At 37.9% G+C, this 23,237-nt stretch overlaps 1 protein-coding gene across 2 annotated transcripts in view; it reads right to left on the bottom strand.

Annotated features, from left to right (window-relative positions):
- ofcc1 (orofacial cleft 1 candidate 1) overlaps positions 1-23,237 on the bottom strand; it is an 87,500-nt gene that overhangs the window by 10,495 nt on the left and 53,768 nt on the right. For both annotated transcript variants that reach the window (XM_053228195.1, XM_053228196.1), the window contains exons 15-18: positions 21,601-21,834; positions 18,969-19,221; positions 17,041-17,204; positions 11,562-11,721 (exon numbers count right to left, since the gene is read on the bottom strand). In XM_053228195.1, the coding sequence (XP_053084170.1) occupies positions 11,562-11,721; positions 17,041-17,204; positions 18,969-19,221; positions 21,601-21,834 (811 nt within the window). The remainder of the gene's footprint in view (positions 1-11,561; positions 11,722-17,040; positions 17,205-18,968; positions 19,222-21,600; positions 21,835-23,237) is intronic.

Genomic DNA, 23,237 nt, shown 5'->3' with positions numbered 1-23,237 from the left:
AATCTAGCCTGGATTTATTGTGGACGTCTGTACATGGGGATCTGATAGAGCCCCATATCAGTCCCTTTATTTGCATCAACAGAGACAGCAACTGCTTCTTTGAGGACTATAAACATCAAACCATGTCTCCAAACCCTGACATAAATTCTGCATTTTACAGATGTTACGGCAAATGCACAGACAGGCCAGGATCCAGGAAGTGGAAATAAAAACGGCAGCCGAAGCTCAACTCTCCTCGAAATAAGCCTGCGCCTGCTCCCAGCCAAATGAGATTACATGTTTCCAGATTTGTAAAAATGGATATACGAAATTTGATAAGCGTCGCACTCAAGTGTAAGTGTCTCCTGTATTCAATACATTCTTAATGCACAAGCTAAAAGAGTGTCGTACAAGGAAAAGCTGCTTCATAATAGACTTGTAGTTGTGCTGAGGGAGGGTCATATGAGATTGGTGTGGCTCATACAATATGCTCTGCAGCACCAAGAGGGAAAGTAACAATAATAAGACACCAGAAATGCAAGAAGAAACATGATTTTAAAGACACATATGAAATAATACAACTATAAATGTACAGACAGTGGTGCACAGATCAGTGATCACAAACCAGGAAAATGATGGAAAGGAGTTTTGCTTCATCAAACTGGTTTGTTATCTTTTAAATTCAACTTTTATTAACATCCTGTATATAAAATTATGGTGAAAACCTTGATCTTCCCATCAACCAAGTGAGTAGAACAAAAGAGAGAAGAAAAATAGAGGCTGTCCTTCAGGAAAAGAAAGGGGCCTAAACAAAGCTTTGTATCATCTCCCTCTCAGTGATCCAAATAAGATAGTGCCATCATTACCGACTCTACTCATCTGCAGCGCTCCCTTTTTAGCCTAATTTTACCTTCCATCTGCATACTCGTTGAGCTAATTAAATCTTTCCCTTCTCTCTCGCCATCTCTGTCTCTCTAGTCATCGGGATGACAAATAATGCAATGCAATTTTGGCACATTATTATGTATGAAATGTGAGGAATAATGTATTCCACTCGGCTGAATATCTCTAGACTTGAATGTAATGAGCACAACAGCAAAGTCAACTGTGTGTAAGCATGTGTGTGTATGTATATGTGTGTAAGTGAAGTTTCTCACTTCTGCTCTCTGCATGTTCTCACCCACCTCCTAGCTGGTGACCTTTGTGGTCAGCACAATCCACCCAGTACTTGGATGTATTCTCTCTCTCTCTCTCTCTCTCTCTCTCTATATATATATATATATATATATATATATATATATATATATATATATGTGTGTGTGTGTGTGTGTGTGTGTGTGTGAGTGTGTGTATATATATAGAGTATATATATATATATATATATATATACAATAATAGATGAATAGATAGACAGATAATGATAGAGTGAAGAGTGAGAGCGTGATAGAGAGTGTAGTGTTGCACCTGCTGGATCCTCTGGGCTCCTGGTTCTGTCCCGCTTGGCTTTAATTTACAGTGGGGAAAAATAATTAGAATCTCACTTTTGCGAAGAGTGGAGTGAAAATGTAAACAATGCTTCCCTGCGGGCGAGTGCTTTATCACAGTGACAGGTGCATTTGAATGAGTCTGTGTGTGAGTGTGTGTGGCGGACAGCCCGGGTTATTTATGTGGTAGTGGCACATGGCAAGTCTGGTACAGTTTGATATGATAGAGCACAGAGCACACAGAGAGGACTGGTCGATCCAAACGGAATGATGGACAGACGGACAGAACCAACAGGAGCCAGTGTGGGCCAGTTAGAGCCCTACAACACACATATCCAACGATACAAAAGGAAATATGCATAAAGACTGGGATTTTAAAGAAAACTGCACTTACGCATATGTAAACACTGACCTAAACATATTCATGTCCAGGAAGACATACTCTACCTTTTTCATAGTTTTTCAAATACAAAAAGTTCATTTCTGTTGATTCACACATGCACACAGGCCCCAGGCATGCAGGTGTGACCTGATCAACAGTTCAGTGGTTGAGTGCTGTGTAGACAGTTGTTCACTCTGCTGAACACAGCTGAGTCACATGAAAATATCATAACCCATAAATAAGAGACATCACAAATGTGTTTCACTGTTGACAAACAAAATGTCCACAAAGATTCATTTACTCATCTTCAATAACCTATTTTTCCTGATCAGAGTCGAGGAGGATCTGGAACACTGGGCAAGAGCCAGGAACACACCTTGGATGGGATGCCAGTCCATAGCAGGGCACCATGCACACACACATTCATACACTCAATCACACCTCGGGGTTTATTTTTAGAGTAGCCAATAGAACTAACAGCATGTTTTAGAGAGGTGTTACTACCCTGGAAAGCCCACATGGACCCCAACTCAGGATCAAACCAGGGACCGTGGAGTGGCAAATGTAAACTGTTACGTATTGTCTGTGAATAGTGAAACATATTTGATGGGTCTCTTATTAATAGACCATAATACATTCACTTATCAATATTCCATAAATAACAGACCAGTAAAGTGTGTGTGCATGTGTTCTACAGTTGTTCTGCTTCCAACTGCAGCCATCTCATATGATTAATGCCTATATTTTAACCATAATGTTTACATAATAGTGATGCAATTTTTATGTCATTTCTGTGAATGCAGAGTTCTATGCCTGAGAGTTCATATTATAAAGCAGCAGAGCAGATGCATTGTAATTCTAATTCATATTCTAAACCAGCAGATGCAGAAGGCTCAGCTAATCAGAGCTCGGCCCCACGCATGGATAACCCACACATTGCCAGCCATTAGAATAGAATAGAAATAGGCTATTATTCTAGACTTGTGGAAGAAGAAGCAGCCAGTTTATGCAATTAATGCTGTTCATCTGCCATTTGGATCTGGAGAGGCTGAATGTAACCTGGTAAAAGCTCAGACATGACAGGCAACTGAAGGAAGAACAGCATGATTCAGTACAGAGAGGCTATGCATCTCTCATTTACCCCAGTGAAAACTCAGTCTTTGTACTAACATCCAAGCTGTTCCAATGTGAGTATTAGAAAGACATCTTACAAGAAGAAAAAATGTTATGCATATTTAAGCTATACTGTTTAAAATACTGTGAAGAGAAAAACGCTAGCTTCAGAATTGAGAAAGCTGGAGCAGAGAAGGAAAGAAAGGCAAGGAGAGACACTGCGAGTGATAACATCTCATCCGAGGATTATCTTATTGACACATCTGCATAATTCTCTGTTACTAATCAGCTTTTATAAATGCTTTAAAAAGCATGTTTAATCCATAAACAATTCCTTAAGGTAATCTTCCACTTAGTAGCACAGAGCAAGACTGCCTGCGAAAGATACTTTCTAAGTTTTGTTTGTTCAGAGTGGTTTAGCATTTTACAGTAAAGGAGCTTTAATATGTAATTCACACTGAAGTATATCTTATTCTAATTTGTTTGATTTTGTGTGTGTTCTATAATAATATCTGCAAAAAGAAAAGATGCATGAATGGTGATTCCTAAATGATAAAAATAACTTTACAATTATTAATACTTCATTTTTTTTATACCATTATCCTAATTCAATTATATATGTATAGGTATGTATGTATAATTAATTGAATTAGGATAAAGGTATATATATATATATATATATATATATATATATATATATATATATATATATATATACCTGAGTAATATATATATACATATATATATATATATATATATATATATATATATATATATATATATATTTTTCCCTCAGTTCAGGCACTGAATTATATGTGATTGGAAAGTGTATTTTCTAAAACACAACTTTATGGAGTCCTTGAATAGTCATTTCCTTAGATATTGTAATGATTTGTGCTGAAAGATGAACTGTTTCCTGGGTTTCTGTTGGTTACTGGCAATATGCTTATCTTTTGCTTTCCCAACACCAAGTGATTTTTCTTGGCCTTAGCGGAAGGTAAAGCCACACAGTTTTAATCACTGATTCAAAGGCCTTTAAGTCAGACTTTGACATAGACTTGCACATTTTTTTATTTTATGATCTATTGCCACAAATTCCTATTTAATGCATTTTTAAAATGAAAGGGTAAAATATTACTGTATTGATGTGTACTTTAAACAGGTTATATTTTATTCCAGTAAGTAATGTGGAAACCAGCATCTGCAGAATGTCCTCAAGAGTGCTAAATTCTGTAGCTTTATATTCTGCTCTTGAACTTAGGTAAATCTATTAAAAAAGAAGACCATCTAACCCAGAGTGACTCAAAGGTGGGGCGAAAAAAAACACTAAAAATGAAATGAATAAACAGTTATAATGGTAAACAATATCATTAGTATGCTGGACTAATATCCTGAAAGGTATTCTGAATGAGAACTAAACTTAGAACACAGATATTCTTTCTTAAAAATTCCATTCATCCAGAACATCTCTAGAGAATGTTCCCTCATCTGTCGACAGTTCAATTTGTTCCCTCTGTTCTACATTATGAGAGGAGGAGGGGTGCAGGATCTATGAGAGTTTGAACATGTGGACCTAATTTTGCAGCTTCCAGCTGCATTTGTTTTGACAGCTGACTTGGTGAGCAACATATTAGGATGAAATGAAATGAAAAGCCTATCTCCGATGTGTCTGCTGAATGAATCTCCCATATTTTGTGGAAACAGTAAGCCTAGCTATTTAGTTAGATGAAAGATTCCTCTTTTTTCAAATCAACATCACCAGCAATGAAAATATTTATCACAATGAGGTAGAATAGGAAAATTTCTGATATCATTTTGGATAAAATAACTACTAAATTAAAACCAGACCCAGTCTTACTTTTTGACTTGGTCCCACACCATCATTTGCTGATCAGAGTGAAGCCTAATGTGTTGAAAGCATGTTGATAAAAATGCATCAATATTCATATTACAAAATTCTTTTTTTTCAACCAATGTATTTCACTTAATAACACACCCAAGGATCAAAGTTGTAATTTCATGAAGTAAATTCAAAAAGGTTTTTCTTCTCACATATTAAGTGCATGTCAAATTTTATGGATAAACTGTTACTTAAAGTGAGAACTACTCAAGATATTAAGGCAAATCCGAAATCAAAATCTGGCGTCGTGTAATATATAAACCAGCGTGTGAAATGATGCGTGTTCCTCCACTGAAGGTGTAAGAAAAAAATGACTTGGCACATAGAAATGGGCCATTCTGGGATAAGATATGATAAACCTAATCACAGGAAACAACAGAATCCCATGAAACAATATTTTAGCATGAATCATTACATCATCTAAGCACACATGGACTATGTTTTAGGAAATCAGCTTTTCAAAGGAATATTGTTCAGTACAGAAAAATTTTGGTTGCACAGCTGATAAACTACATTGTACAAAATGTCCTCTTTCTCTTTTACTACATCCACAATTATTACTGAAGTACATGGCATATATAAAATCCAGTTGCATAAATGTGCGTATGAATACATCATATATAACTCTAAACATCGCCTGGTCTATTTTTTTACAATCTTCATCTGTTTGGGTGAGTCTGTGTCAACTGTAACCTCAGATTCCTGTTCTGGGCTGATAAGAGTGGAATCCAATGTGATCTTCTGCTGTTGTAGCCTATCTGCCTCAAGGTTCAATGTGTTGTGCATTCTGAGATACTTTTCTTCTCACCACGCTGGTGGAGTAGTTATTTGAGTTACTGTATCCTTCCTGTAAGCTCAAACCAGACAATCTCCTCATCAACAATAGTGTTTCACTGGATTTTTCGCACCATTCGGTATAAACTATAACGACTGCTGTATGTAAAAAAAGACACCAGCAGTGTCTGAAATACTCAAACCAGCCTGTTTCAGCATATATATGGAGGGAAATTCTTTCTCTACCTCACTCCTCCCTACTTCCTTTACCATTGTGTGGCTGCACAACTTTCACACATTGCTGCCCAGCAAAAGCTGTTGACCTTTTCTCCACGGCAGGCCCACCCCTTCCCTAGTCACATCTCATATTGTGATGTGTGTGTGAGGGCTCTGTAGCCTCGGGCCTGCCAGCCCATGCACAGCACTGTCCACTAATAGCATCCTGTAATTGAAGAAGCAGCTCTCAGACATAATGCAAGCAAACAGCTTTGTAAAAGGACGTTGTTGTGCTTGTAGAGGGGTGCAGGTGCCTCATCATGACCCCAGCAGTATCAGGTCAACCCCTCCCTCATGTCATTTTGTCATGTTTGTGTTCCTGTTTTGGGTTTGCTTTCAGGGAGCACCGCTTCCTCTGTTGGCCCACAGTGGAGCCGGAGCCGCCGGTCATGGGCTGCTAGTCAGCAGGTGAGAATTAGCGAACAAATTCTATGGCTAATTGACTCATGAGCTTAATGGACTTCTTTCTCATGTTACTGTATTTGTTGTTGATATTTAATGCATGTGGGTGTCAGTAGAAGAGAGTGCTGTAGAATGATGAGGCTGCACACACATCGGTCAGACTCATAATTTCATAACTATGTCCGTAGGCTAATACATAGAGATGCGACGTAACAAGTTGTAAAAGCAACGGTTTATGTTGTTATTAACTGTGCAGCAAGTGCAAGATTGAGGCCACAGATCACAGTAGAGGTCTTGCATATCACTCACTTAATAATATATGAGAGAGAGAGAGACACAGAGAGAGAGAGCGAGAAGGAGAGAAAGAAAAACCAACACAGTCTGCTCATCATTAGGCCTCAATTCTGCAGTCTGCCTCTCATGACAGCCCCCCAACACACCCACCAATCCGTTGTTTTGCAAAGCACCTTCGGTGTTCCCTAAATTCTGCCTGTGGAAACACATTAAGGAGAGACGGGGAGACAAACGCTGTGGCTTTGTTAGAATCTTGATGCAATTTTAGTTGCGAAAACATCTCGGGGGCTATCAGCGGCCATTAGCAAAATCAATGTCACCATGAAGTTTCTGGAGAATTATGGCGAAGATTAGAGTTCTGGCGCACGGCTGCTCCGTCACTGTCAGACACTCGGTGACAAAACAGTTTGCATTACCTGCTAAAACGCGGCAGGCATTAGTACCTCCCTCCCAGGTACAGTAATCAAGAAGGCGACAGCAGACAATTAATGAGGTCCATCTGCACCAATGGCTATACATAATTAATGCCCTCATTACACACACGCTATGATTTTAGGCACCACTTCATTTTCTATCTCTCTCAGCTCCATGCAGTTGCTTTACAATGCAGCACACAAAAACTGAAGAGAAGATTAAATAAAGGGTGAGTTGCCTACTTCACACGGACAGATAACCTCCATCACGGAAAGCTCTTCTGCACAGTTTTGATGTCGGAAATTGTTGTAATTTATACTGAATATTAAATAAGCACAAAAATAATATGCGAAACTGCTAAACCTAGTGCCATTTATGTTATAATATTCAGTGCTCAAATGTTAATAGCAGAGTGTAATATCTTAAACAGGAGCAATAATGATCATCACATGGCCTGAAAGAATATAAACCATAATATAAAGTTAATTAAAGAGTAAAAAAATCTGATTATGTTTTATGATCGGCTGCTGAAAATTACAGGTTTGATGATAATAACACCAGGCCATTTGTGGATATGTTATTGAATGTGGATCTTGTTTTATTGTTTTAATGCTCATGGGAAACAACTAGCATTAACACTTTACTGCTATTAGGTCTTTAAGCATCTTGTTTGTTGTATATCTGTGCAATATAACTACTGAAATAAAATTGCAGGGTATGTCGCCAGGTGGTTAAAGAGTGTAACTTCAATCTTTTCACTCCTCTATGTGGCACTGCAGAAGAAAAGGAGCCCCCTGAGACAATGTGTGCTTTTTTTAGTGTATTAGTATTTGTGGTTATAATACTGCATAACAGTAAAACCACTGAACCACACTCAAACCAACATGAAATGCTAGAGACAGGGTTCGATTCAAATCTATTTTTATCTTCTGTGTCTAAATGACAAGCAGAAATACCATTTTCTAAGGAATGGCTGCATCGGTTTTCTCCATATATGTAAATGTAGCAATGTAATCACACTGACTTATGGTTTAATTATTTCTACTGCAAATGTACTCAGCTGTATGCATCTGTCATGTAGTGAATCTTCAGCCGTGAGAGCCAACAGCTTTGTTTCTACCTAGAAGCAGCCAGGCCTCAGTTAAAGTAATATATAATAGCATGAAAAGGATGGACTGAATTAAGAATTAAAATAATCATTTATGCTTGAACTATACTGCTATTGTATTTATTTATTTATTAATTTGAAAGACCTGAAACCTTCCCTGAAGCGAGTGTAAAAATGTTAGGTTGTGTAACCTTTCTTTTGAATGAAGTGCTATTTAGAATTTCATACAATTTTACATTTTTGTATAGTGTAATAAAATGTTAATAAAATAAATTAAAATATTTGCTCCCTAATAACACCCGGCTCAATTCATCAACTAATCAGCACCGACTGCGTTAAATAAGGTGTGTTAGGTGGGACCAAATTAACAAAGCTAAATTATGTAGTGCAGGAGTCCTGCAGCAATGCAATTTGACTCCCTTACTTCATTCTTTAACGAGTCATCATTTAACGGGTCAGTGCATCGGCGTTCTTTAACAGCGTCAAAAATCTGTTAAAGAATGTTGCTTACCATATATCAGATCACTTTAATTCATAATTATTCACTAGAAATGTAACATAATTTACCCCTTGAGTGTATTGTGTGGACTATTTTATACAATTTCTTTTCAGTACTTACTTTACTCAATCATATATGGACCCTAAATTTATTGGTAACGTTTACAAAATTGTATATATAAAAAGAATAACACATGTAGTTAATGATACTTTCAGCTTAAAATGATCACTTTATATTTTTATTTTAACATTTTTTTAATGATGCAAAAGTTCTATTAAATACTGCAGTTAGTAGTGTACAATTAATATTTTGTAGCACTTCTCATGGATAGAATAAAGCACTAGGCCTCCTACCTTTTAATGTATAACAACTTCTAAAACACCTATAGATGAATCTTGGACTACTTCATCTTACAGAACATTTTAAATTTACTTATTATATTTAGGTTTGTGCATGTGGATGCCCTCACCAATTTAGACTACAGGTTTAATGGCCATTGCAAACCAGTGATTCTGTGCTTCTGTAACCGTTCTGTGTTGATCAGGATAAATGTTTGCTCAGTATCTTGTTGAAAGTCTTAAGTTCCTGACGCAGGCTTACACCCAGTTCTGGGCTAAATATCCTGGGTTCTAGTTCTAATGACACTTGGTGAAGTTCTGCTGCATTTTGTGAGATGATCTCAGGAAGAACATACAACCCTTCCAACAGCTTGTTGTTAAGGAAGGTGATGTCTAATAGTTTTTTTGCTTGTTTGTTTGTTTGTTTGTTTTAACTTGACAACCACAAGAATCAGATCAACTGTACAATTAGTTTAATTGTAAAAAAAACTGTCTGTGGGTTTTGTGTTAAAGGTTTTCCACATGGTGAATGACAAAAAGAGATAAAGTGGATAGACGGATGATAAAGTATTCTTTAGAACTTACATGTTTGAGAGTAAATACTGATATTAATATGTTCTTCTAGAAGAAAATAAGTAGAAAGTAAGGTTGATAATTCTCAACTTTATCTATAACAGCAATCACAATAAGTCTTCAGAAAAGTGTACATGTAGCCTGCTGAAGTATTCACCTTAAAATGCAGTGAACTTTTGAAAAATCCTATAGGTCTGTTTCTATGCTTATAACTGTACTATTTGTTCAGTTTTTCCGTCTTCTTGACTTTGCTAATGAAAACCTCATGGCCTCCTGTTATTAAAATTGTGCCTCTCCTATATTAATTGGGTTCATAATAAGAAACATGCTGGATTCACTATTTAATTGCTACGGCACATTTGGAATACAGTTTTGGAAATGTATTTTTAATGAAAACCACTGCATCCTGACCTAATCATATCAACCTTCTCCTATCTAATTAAAGATGCAAAAATCATTACAGTTGCAAAATATTAGTTTCAGATTTGTCTCAATGCTCCCTTCCCTATCTGCATACATTCCTTTGATATGGTGATGATAAATAGTTAATGAGATATAAATGACAAAAATTTGCATGTAGGCAAATTAGTTTAATAGGGATATGTATTTGGAGAGTTGGGAAAGTCACCCTTTTTCGCAGGGAGAACTTGCTATAATAATTATGAAATAATGGCCCAGGCCGTCTTATTTAAATGAAAAATTGCCTGGCTGGATAATGTTAAAAATGGTGAAATGCAATAACCCTAAATTTTCATCATGCTGGCAAAGGGGTTTAATGTGTTATCATTTTATCAGTTCAATAAGGGGGAATTAGGGGCAATATTAGGAAAGCCGTGATTGCTGTAATTCTGGAACAGAACTGTACAGCGACTGAAGGTTGAGAAGAGGATAGGAGATGGTGAGAAGTCATGCCTAAATGAGAATATTTGCAAATGCATTCCAATGTTCTCCAGACACACAAAACTAGTGAGGTCTTACCCTGCATGCCACTTAAGCCCTGAAGGTCAGAGAGTAAAAAGATGGAAGAAATCAAGAAAGTAAAAGCAACACAAAGATGTTGAACTGACAACAAAGAGTGTCTATTATTGTGTGCTCGGTAAAAAAAAAAAAAAAAATGGCTGTGAATTTTACAGCAATTTACTCAAGGACCCAAACTTAACCTTCAGTCTCTGTTTTATAAAAGCATCAGCCAAATGAGGAAATGTACTGGATTATGTGTTATTGTACACTATGTAAGCCATTACAGTACTTTACTGGCAACCTCCAGTAACTTTTTAAGTGTGTGTGTGTGTGTGTGTGTGTGTGTGTGTGTGTGTGTGTAAAACATTGCATGCACTGATAATGGGTCTTAATGCAGGCTTTTGTTGAAAGAGGCTTTCTTCTGTAAAATATATAGTAAAATGTAGGAAACTGGTTCCCATGGTCTAATCAAACAATTGCTAGCTGAGATCCAGTTTGGGTAATTATCTCCAAGTAATTAACATGAAACTAAAGACCTTTGAGATGAATTTGTAGCTTTCTGAAATGTAACTAAAGAACTCTAATCATTTAGAATACTGTATCTTCGAACTCCATGCATGATTTATCGATCATCTCCAATTCCTGAATTCATCAGTTTTTTTCAATTATCATTCCTGTTCATGAGCTGTCCTTTGCGTTGCAGGAACCTAGCTGCAAAACCATTAGAGCATGTTAATATGCCATTAAGCTTTGACAGGCTCACTTTAAATACCCGGAATCAGAACTGTGTTTAAAATCATTTACAAGAAAAAGTACATTTTTAAAAATGGCTTTGCTTCTTCACATAGTCTAGCAGGCATGACATGAGCTATCAGCCAGCAGTTGGGCAATTTAGCAGAGACAATCTAATGGATTAATATTAAGCCTTTTTTTAAATCACGCATTAATCCAGCTAAGCTTTTGGGCTTGAGAAAAGCTCTGAGACATTTGGCAGTCTTTTTGATGGTTAAAATGGTGGTTAAAACTTACTAGACCAATGAATTAAAACAATATATCTGCACAAACCTTTCGTCTCTCCCCATTGAAACCTCTCCATTGCTCCGCCTTCTTTACAATGTAGCTAAGCTCCTGATTGGACAGTTCAAAATCATCTGGGATAAAAAATGCTCTCTCTGGACTGTGGATACGAAGGTACACATCCAGCATTCTGCCATCATTATGGAACCTGGAAAAGAAGAAAGGCCACACAAGTGTGTTAATCAAATACCACCATTTAACTTTAAGTTGCTCTCATCGTTAGATTTTTTTTTTTTTTTAATTAAAAGATTGGTCAAACACAGATCAGGTTTCTTTAGCTCAAGCACTGATTACTATAAACATTTTTTTAAATAACCTACAATATCTTTAGAACCAATCATTGGACCTGCTGGATATGACAGTGATGCAAGCCACATCACACTAATGACATTTAAATGTTATTCTTTACTGAAAACTTATAGTTCATGTTCAAGTCTCCCATTGTTTACCACTATGTAAGCCAAATCTATAATTTATACAGTCACATTACTCAAAAATAATCTGTTTCCTGCTGCACATGGTAGGATGGTGAGGCAGGCAATTGTTCAACACACTGGCCTCTATGCATTGTGTCCATACCACATGCTCTGTTTGAGCGGTTTTGCTGCCAGGCATAACTCACACATATCAGGAAATGAGTTCAGGACAAAGATAGCCATAAGTCACATTATGCAAGCCCAAGACAGGTCTCAACACTTTTAGTCATGAGCTTTAGTTAAGACTCAAGTTCTGAGCTGTAGGCATTTTATTGCATACAAGTAAAAGGTTTTAGCCTGATTCCTATATTATGTAAGAAATTATAAAAATAAAGAAAAGAAAAGATGCATGATTCACAATTTCATTTGATAGCTATCAGGCTAGTAGTTATCAGCATTATATATGTATATATCTATCTATATACATATAGATAGATAGATATAGTCTTATAATAAAGCAATTTTCTGGCTTTTTTTGCATATAGTAGCACTTTCATTATGTCCCTCGAAGTGCCTCTAACTGAACCCTGATGCAAGCTGGACAAGAATAGCATTGCAATATATTGGGGCACATGACTGCTCACATTGCAGGACAGCTAAGCAGAACTTCTGATGTCAGAAATGTATCAAGTCTCTCAATTAGCAGTAAATTGAAACTCACTACCCCACCTCAAAATGGACATGAAATGACAGGCAATGAAGTTCGATTATAAATGAATCAGCTAAACAAAATATGGTTTACAAATGAACTCAAGTTGCCCTGTACACACCCAGTTTTAGGGAATGAATCTTGGCATGAGTTCTGATACTTTCTGAATCTCATTAAGCTGTGTTGTCTCACTGGATAAACAGAAAAAAATATCTTGTCTGTTAAGGTGTGTCTAATATCTGCACTCTTTCATATAGTAAATCCTAGCTTTAGCTCAGCCTCAAAGATCTGTTTGCAGGGATAAGACGGATGCTTTGTCTGAAGAGGAGTGCTTGAGTAAAACGGGGAAGGATGGAACGGCTATTGATTGGAGTCTTGAGGTGGCAGTGCATCAGACATCTTCTCTTCTAACAACTTGGCTTCTGTTCAAAACTCTCTGATCTTCGACCTCAACAAAGGGATTTGGTTCACTTAAAGGGTAATCGGGACTCAAATAAACCTCACATGACAAAAAAGACTAACTCATGCAAGAGAAGAGCTCACTGTCTCAATGGGAGAAAGCAGAGAGTGATGTCTGTTGGCTATCATATGTAAAACATGACCTCAACACATCTGAATAACTCACATGCACTGAAACAAAGCTAGATTCAGTTCACTGACATGACCAAGCTTTCATGGCATGGAGTGAATATCAGACTGTTTCAGATGTTTCAGACTGATATCTTTAGCAATGATTCACAGAAAAGGCAACAATCAATGTCATTACCATATCAAAATAAATGTAAGTAGATGAACTGAACTATTATATTGGCTCACACTGGATTGGACGCAAGACCTATACAACATACTCATTATTTCAATATTATTTCATAATTTCAATGCCTGGGTTTATTCATGTACAGCATACAGGGTATGCTGATGGATAGATGGCGTTTTCATAAAGGTCAATCTTTCCCCATAATGGCCAATCCTCCTGATTCACCTGATCCTGATTTTAATTATTTTCCAACCATGTTCTCTAGTGCTCTATTTTTAGGATGAGTTTGTCAAGTGTGATCTTTTTTTGCACATCTAACATCTAGCAGAAAGACCCCAAACAATACAGTATAGCCACAAATCACACAATAAAATAAATACGAGTGTATTCAGTGTGGGGGAGGCCAACCCACTCCACTCCGACACAGAATAAAGCTTTTTAATATATCTACTCCTTACATTGAAGCCATTTCAATGTGCAGAATTTAGTTGCCATCAGGATCCCACATCACACTGAATTTAATAATGTACTTAATGGAACATATTCTGTTTTTCCTTTTTGCAGGGAGTGATGCAGGGCCTGCATAAATGTAATTAAAAAACAGCTATTCTATCTATACATGCTGCCTCAGGAGGTATTACAGAAATAGGTCATCTGGCGTGTCAGTGTCTCTCTACAGGCAGCCCATAGGAACATCTTAAACCACAAAGCATGATGGGTCCTGATCAAGCTTACGTTTAGAGCCTATGCTTTTGTGCCAGCTTTAGGACAAACATGACAGACAGACATGACACTAACCCATACACTGAACTGCATTGACAGAGCACACCAAGTTAGGATTAGTGCAGTTTTATGACATAGACTGGAAAATGAAGCCACTTCCTAAACCAACTAATTTAGACTACAGCATATGGTCAAATATTTATTAGCAAACATAAACACAAAAGAAAAATTACTGTGTGACTAGCAAACACATTACAGACACACAACTGTGGTCAGGCAACCCAACAACTCCAATATCCCTCAGGCACCCTCATACCAACTAACCCCAGAGAGTAGGATTTCATTTCATCAGCTCCATTTAATTTTTTTTTTAAGTTGATCCTTTGTTCATCAGTAATCACTTGAGACTATTAAATCAAAATGCATTATATCAACAGCAGGTTGCCAGATGAAGACACCAGGAGAAAAAGTCTCAGTAAAGCCTATTTATGATGCTTATCATTTTGTGGACAAGATGCCAGTGTTTCATATTATGGGCAGAATAACCCTGAAGGGTCCCATGGCTAAAAATAACTTAAATCTCAGATTGTGGAAGTCTTGACACTGGCCTGGTACCATCCACCAGAAAGGTCAGACCAAAAAAAGAGACTGTCCAAGGAAACACATGTTAGCCTAGAGGGGCATCTGGACTGGGATCCCGCTCCCATAGAGTCTGACCACTCCCATCCACTCCTGCAGAAAGTCTGACCAATCCCGCCGGCCAAAAAGCTGACCAATTCCATCTGATCTCACAGAAAGTCTGACCAAGCCTTCTTACAGAAAGACTGATAAATCCCATCTGCTCCTGCAAAAAGCCTGACCAATCCTGTCCACTCCCACCGAAACTCTGACCAAACCTGACCACTGGTACAGAAAGTCCAACGTATCCTGCCCACTCGCACGGTAATGCTGCATTCAACTTGGGGTAATTCGCAGGTCAGAATGATGTCATTTTTGAACTCGGTGCATTCAACCCATATATATACAGGAACTCATTTAAAGGTAAGAAGTACGACTTCGTTTACTTCTCATGCTGTGCCTTTGTTGATTTGACGTCACGCCATAAAAGTGAGGAGGAAAAGTGAGAAGACTATCCTGAGAAGGAATTTCAAGTCAAGGGGGGCTTTTTCTTTGGCTTTTTCCTGGTTAGAAGCTGGGAATTACAAATTGTGACCTCAAGTTGAATGTATCATATGTCTAAACACTCATGCCCACTCCCATGGACAGTCTGGCCAATCCCACCCAATCCCTCAGAAAGTCTGATCTTCCAACAGAAAAGCCAACCAATCCCGCCTTTACTGGACAAATGAGTGTACTTCTGGTCATATGTTAATTACTACTACTATTTCAGAGAAAACACTGAAATTTTGGGCTGTACAAGAATGACACCATTACAACAAGTAAAATTAAAGTTTAATTAACATTTTTTTTGCATATAGTCAAGTAAATAAAACTAAATAAAATAGTCAACAGGCCTATGAATGCAGCAAACAGCTGAGAACAAGAAAATTTGCCCTAATGAAAAATATTACTTTATGACACAGCTGCTAATAACATTTCATTTATCTTTGTTTTAACTAGATTGAAATGTATTTAAAGAAGCACCCAAACATTACCTTGCAATTTATATTCTCAAATGTACAACATTTCTGCTTCTTTGCAGCTGGACTAGGATCATGTCTCAGTGACCTCAACATGTTCCTCACTGTCTCAATTACTTGCTTTTAAAACTTTGCTTTTAGCAAAAGAATTGTCTGTTTTGCAATCGTCTGTTCAACCATGCAATTGTACAGCAAATAATTGCTGTTACTGTTCAGTATCAGCCACCTTGAGCTCTAAAAGAAAGAGGAAATTTGAACTTTGGAACTGAGTAAAGTTTGTATGTCCTTTAAGTGAATATTTTCATGCCGGAAGCCATTAGAAGATGTGTAAATTGTGGCCATGAAGGGATGCACACGTTCAGCAACAATACTCAAATAGTCTATGGCATTCAAGCGATGATTGATTTGTACTAACGGGCCCAATGTGTGCCAAGAAATCATTCCCCACACCATTACACCACCTCCACCAGCCTGGACTGTTGACATAAGGCAGGTGGGGTCCATGGATTCATGCTGCTGGCACCAAATTCTGAGCCTACCATCTGTGTGTCTCAGCAGAACTCGAGCTTAATCAGATCAGACCAGGCTATGGTTTTCCAGTCTTCAACTGTCCAGTTTTGGTGAGCCTGTGCCCACTGCAGCCTCGCCTTTCTGTACTTGGCTGACAGAAGTGGAACCCTGCTGTTATAGCCCACTCGCCTCAAGGTTCGCATTGTGCATGCTGAGATGCTTTTCTGCTTATCACATCTGTATAGAGTGGTTATCTGAGTTACTGTAGCCTTTCTGTCATGCTCAAACCAGTCTGGCCATTCTCCATGGACCTCTCCCATAAATAAGGCATTTTCACTGGTTATTTTTTCTTTACTGCACCATTCTGAGTAAACTCTAGAGACTGATGTGTGTGAAAATCCCATGACATTAGCAGTTATAGAAATACTCAAACCAGTCCGTGTGGCACCAACAATCATACCACGGTCAAAATCGTGGTGGATGTGAACATTACCAGAAGCTGCTGGCCCGTATCTGCATGATTTTATGCATTGCACTGCTGCCACATGATTGGCATGAATGTGTAGGTGTACAGGTATATTTTACACTGTATTCACAGATGCAGTATGAACAGGTGATCAGTTGTTTATTTACATCATTGACATCACAGTCTTGTGGACCTGTTAGAGAAGAGGAACCATAAACCATGTAGGACTATATGGTTCAGACTCACCTGAGGAAGTACATATAGAGCATGGTGAAGGACAGAATGAAGAGGACGGTATACAGGAAGAGGGTGATGAGAATTCCTGCTGTGCCTGACTGCTCCAAACGATGGAAGTGCCAGTAAAGCTTAGCGGCGTCGGCCACTGGCTTTTCTGCACTGTAAGACAGACGCTGGAAAAAGTGGTGCACACAAAAATACACCCACACACACACACACACACACACATATATATAAAATGACAGAAAGTGTAACACAAGTCAAAAACATTGTGAAGTGTAGGATATTTTATACATATTTCTGAGGGCAGGGAACTCATGGCAAACAGAATAAGTAAAGTAAGACAGCGGTTGGTATGTGTGTGCTCGACTGCTGCTGCACCACTTTCAGCTAATTTAAAAAGTGACATTAATCAGGTAAGCATTGTATTGTAACAGTGCAAAAGTAGTGCGATTAGCACTTCGGTTTAAAATAAGGTTCACCATCCTCACATTTAACTACTTTCACACTGATGGCATGGTGGCAGAGGCATAATAATTAACCAGAGGCCTGCCTTTTATAGGCGTGTGTCCATAGAAACTGCTGAGGAATTGTGCCAATCTATTCCAACTACTGTGCTAATTCCTGATCCTTTCAACACTTTAGCAGTTAAAAAAAAACCTGCTAGTTACAACTGTACATCATCATCACATGTAAATTACTACTGTTATTAACTATGTAAACACTCTTGCTTTTGATTGTAAATGCACAAGAAAAGCTGTAGATAAAAGTGAAAAGCTAAGAATGAAATAATGATATTAATGAATTAATGATAATTAATAATTCTACCTATAATAAAGTCTACTTCCTGACCTTCTCCAGATGATTCAGATGTCTCCTCATTTTTCTATTTCTTTAGTCACCTTCCCAGAAAGATCATTACAAACAGTAACCTTTATTTTACATGCTAGCATCAACATTGATAAAAGTAAATGCCTTCATCTGTGAAAGATCAAACTGCCCCACAATGCAAAGTGAGCCAAAGCGTAGCTGTAAGTGCAACAGGAGCAGGTCTTCAGCAGCAGCTACTTTCAGAATTGTATGTAGTTTGCTTCTCACTGTGGTAAATGGACTGCATTTCTGATGGGAACCCAGAATCTGCTACAGATTAGCATAAAGAGATTGCTGAACATGGTGGTATGGTAGCTTCCATCTTTACTGTGGTCAGGGTAAAAAAGTGTGGTAACATTGTGACATTTGTGATAGCAAATCTGCAAAATATTTCTTAGCTGTGTATCATTTTGTAGAGTGATAAAGTGCTTTTTCTGATGAAGAAAACACTTAGGAACCCTTGGTCATGAATTCATTACCTGGACATGGGAATTTTTTAGGTGTATACCAGAAGCTTTGTGGGTATATTTCAGTACTGCATCTTGGAAACCTTCTGACGTTTCGTTCAGGGTAATAAATGATGATGATTAGTCAGTACAATTTTTTATAAACAAGTGGAAATGGTATAAAGTAATTAATAAAAGTACAGTTCTTTAGTTCTCTTCATGCTGACAATAACAAATGTATTTCAGTTGATCACAGCAGTTTCTGTGGGTTTACACACACAGACACAGTCGCGGGGGTTAATTATGTAAGCCACGCTGAAAATATGAGAGATTATGAAAATATGCCTGCAACAATTTTGGTGTACAGCAAATGAAGGATATGATTGCAAATAACACTGTTCTATAACTCCTGTATAATCAAACAGCTTCACAGAAGCTTAGAACTTATTGAATAATTATAAACTTCTAATCAAGCTACATCTCTCTCTCTCTCTCTCTCTCTCTGTGACAGACCCACCCTCAAACTAGTTTCACTTTGTATTTCTAAAGTCACTTTGCTACAATAATTTGGAAACATCTATTTACAGTGCCGAAGTGCTCGTATGATTTTATGTGACTTACCCCAAGGACAGCGTCCACAGTGAAGACCGCTAGAGGGTCAAGCACTGTCCACACTCCCAGAGCCATGATCAGCTTTGACAGGAAGGAAGGAGTTGAGCCAAACACTAGCTGACAGAGCCATCTGATCAGAAGCAGCAGAAACATAGCTGCATTCAAGGTCAAGGGCCCCAACAACACCAGCAGCAGCTCCTCCAGGGTGCACAGGAGAGAGCTCTGATATACCAAATCCACCGTGTGGGCATGGAAGCAAAGCCTAGACAGGGGGAGTGAGAAACAGAGACGGGGAGAAAGGGGGAAAGAGGGTGATTCTTAGATCCATGTGGGCTCTGATACGCTAGATAGAGAGAAAATAAAGACAGAGGCTGCTACTTAAAGTGATTTCTGTTAAACATATGCTTTTACATGTTGCCTTCCAATCATAGTTCTTGCAAAACTCATTTATACTGCGAATACAGAAATAAGCTGCAAATTAGAAAGGTGAAAACTGTGAAAACATGATGGTGAGGTATGTAGGATCAGTTCAATGTCCACTTATGATGGCTAGTGGATTGCGCTGTTCCACTTAGTAGGAGGCCTCATAGCTCTCCTAATTTAGCATTTGCAGGATGGTGGTTTCTGTGTCTGTTCATTAATTTCCTTTAGCATGTGTGAGCGAGACAGCACCACCCCCCATTACACCTGCATCGGCCCATTGGAGTTCCTCTCGCTGACCAAACAGGGGCATCGAAGCATAATCGAGTCTCGCTGGGAGATTTATCGAAAATACAGACGGATGACAAATTAAAGGAAAAAAACCATAACATGTCTTAGTAAGGTGTTGAGCCACCAAGAGCCATCAGAACAGCTTCAGTGTGCTTTGGCACAGATACTATAAGTCTCTGAAACGGTACTGTATGGAAGATGGAAGCATTGTTCTTCCAAATTGTAATACTAAAGTATTTCAATGATGATGGTAGTGGCATCTAATACACTTGTCTAAATTTAGCCCCAAACGTTTACAGCAAAATATCTGCTACAACATAATAGAGCCACCATGTTTTCCTTTAATTTGTCACCTGTCCACATTTTCCCACTAAGTTGCTCAAATCACTACACAAACACTATCCTGGATATAAAGCAGTAATACCATTCCTACATATACATACATTACTTTTCCATTATTCTTTTGGTCCTATATGTGTCTATTATTCTTATTTATACAACACAACGCTGTTGAGTGCTCGATTCTGATAGGAAGAAGATTGTAATTAATTTTATAAAGCAGCACAGCTGTGACAGTAGTGCTGGCTATAATTCATGTCAGAGGTTTATATTAAAGCACTGATTCTAATACATTATTTTTTCTATCTTTTTCAATTTTTCACATCTGTTTTCACTTTTGTATTAACACTACAGTCTCTAGTGTCAGCACTTTGTAACAGTCACAGGCAAAGTTGTAACTTTAGGTAACTTTTGAGGATCTGCAATTCTTTGGTAACATGACAAGCTGCTTTTTTGTCTTATTAGTTTCAGCAGAGAGAAAAAAGAGAGGCTGGTGAGGGAACAAATGTTTACAGATGCTATAATGTAATATGTAAATGAACTTGTAAGCAGGTATAAAAAGTCATCCGAGTGATAGGATTATGGGTATGACAAACGTAGACTCACAGACAATACCACAAAGTGAAAGGAGAAGGAAGGACTCCTGAAAGAATCATGAAAAAGGATAGTAGAATAAAAGTCTATGTTTATATCACATTCAGAAATACAGTACAGTATACAGTACATGGCAGTAGTGGAAGAGGGGAAGGAGGATGTGTGATCTATGTAAAGGGAGGAAGAGACAACCAATAGCTCCTGTGTTTGTGTGTGTGTGTGTGTGTGTGTGTGTGTGTGTGTCATCAGTTTGATCACCGACTGCCACTGTGATCACTCCAGTCCTGTGGAGAAACATTGAGAGGATAAAAACAGATGGACATGAGGAACTTGTCATCCGCCACTGACCCCTCACTGTTACTTGCAGTTTATCCCCCATCTCTATTTTTCCTTTCCTCCCTCTGTCCTTCCACTTGTCCTACACAACTCTCTATTCTAACAAATTTTCCATGGTCTATCAGCCTATGATTTAATGTCTGTGTTGATTTGGTTGTAATAAGAATTGGTGTGTAAGCAAATTCACTGCATCTCTCCATGACAATAAATTAAATCAACACCACATGCACAGCACAACACAACCTGAGCATCTGACTTCAGGGGTTTTTTTGTTTTGTTTTTTAATGACAAATGCCTGTTGACACAATAATGCATTATAAATTCTTTCCACATAGTGCATCTCAAATGGTTGAACTTCCCACATGTGGAGTCATTAAAAGCTAAGAGTGGATTTGGAAAAAGTTGCATATACCACGGAAAATTCAGGAAGTTTGCAAATAATTATGTAAAAATGAATATGTGTTGATCCAGCACATTGTATATGCATAAAACATAGCATTAAGCATTCCAGGTTCTGTGGTTTAGAATATAAAAAAAAATGTATACAAAATGCTAGAAATGCTGTCTCTCGTTTATTCTCATTATTTCTTTACTTTTATTTTTAGTTTTTGTCTTATTGTCATGACTGCTGTCTCACACACTCATTATATGTCCATCTCACCTGTTGATAGGTACGTTTCGAGCATGGAGGTAGAGCCACTGGCCACAGTAGTGCAGGTAAAGGCGAGGAAACCAAGTGAGAAAGATGAAGGTGACGAGGAGTGTGAGCTGGCTGAAAGTGGGCCGAGGGCTACCTGATAGACCAAGCTCTGCAGGAAGCATACGCCAAACCATACACAACCGCTCGGCTGGACCACAACACACAACATTGTAGAGTGGAGCAGCTCCCTGAGACCTGGGGGCAACACACACACACACACACATATATATATATATGCACTATATGTATACACACACTATATATATATATATATATATATATATATATATATATATATATATATATATATATATATATACAAACACAGTGCAAACACAGGCTAAAATTCACACAGCAGCCTCAGAATCATGGCCTGTCTATCAACTAGTGTTGATACATGGCTTAGGTATGACTAAGGATCATGTTGAAAGAAACACCAGGAGCGCATACACATACACACACACACACATACACACACAGTATACGAAAATCTAGACTCACATTCACATTTCAACACATGACAACTTTTAATCACTTACGTACACAGAATTGCCAGATTATTATGTACACTTACAGGCTGCTCCATAAGTCTTGACACCCTTCAAGAGGGCTAAAATGATTGCATAAAACATATAGATTCAAATTTCCACTAAATTAAGTTAAGAATCTTTTTACATTTTCATCAACAAAAATGATTTAAATTTTAATATTCTGCAAAAGTGTTAAAGAGTGCTACGAGTGATACTGCTCTATCTGCAGCATTAGATACCAGGAAGCATTATATTCGTCTGGACACTCAGTACAACTACGGCCATAATTATCTCTCAGAAATGTTCTACAATGTGGCACAAAATGGTGACCATAGCACCTCAAGGATCTATGAGTGGCCTTTATCTCACTGAACACCACCTCACTGAGTGCTCGTCTCAGTGCTTCTCCTAGCATTACTATGGCCAACTCTACCCATCATTCCCTTCTGAGGACACCTCCCGTTAAATATTGGCACAGAGTGTAAGTAAGAATAACGTGTGAGAATGATTTAATCTCTGAAAGCAACATCATGATCAGTGTTGTTTAAACAGCTTTCTGTGCCTCCAAAGTTAAAATCAGGCACTAGACAAAAAACCAGTGTGTCTGAGTCAAGCATAAGATGGCTGGCTGTCAACGGGCATCGTGCCAGAGCAGCAAATAAAAGATGACTTCCATCACTGCCATAATGAAGATATTGATGATGCATGAACTGAAATATTTTCAGCTGTCTGTGAAAAAAGGTCACTTCAACAGAGAATTTGTTACAGAATGTGAAATCTTTCATCTCTTCTAAACCTGTTGTCATCACTACATATACATTTAATGCAGCTGGACTTTTAAGAGCAAAAGAGTTTATGTTCAATAATCATCATAAGTAAAACAGAGCATTTTAAATATTATGTGTAATTATCAAATACTATGCATAGTTTATTATATATGGAAATTTTTTTTTCATTTTACTTTGCTTAGCTTGCTTAACAAGTGCAATTCATGGCCACCGTGGAGGATAAATCTCATCATCAGAAACGAAGCATTTGGCAACCTTTCCTGCTATTGGCTCCCAGAAG

Source organism: Pangasianodon hypophthalmus, chromosome 22 (genome assembly GCF_027358585.1).
Source record: "Pangasianodon hypophthalmus isolate fPanHyp1 chromosome 22, fPanHyp1.pri, whole genome shotgun sequence".
Taxonomy (NCBI): domain Eukaryota; kingdom Metazoa; phylum Chordata; class Actinopteri; order Siluriformes; family Pangasiidae; genus Pangasianodon; species Pangasianodon hypophthalmus.
This window is presented reverse-complemented; position numbering and strand designations above follow the sequence as displayed.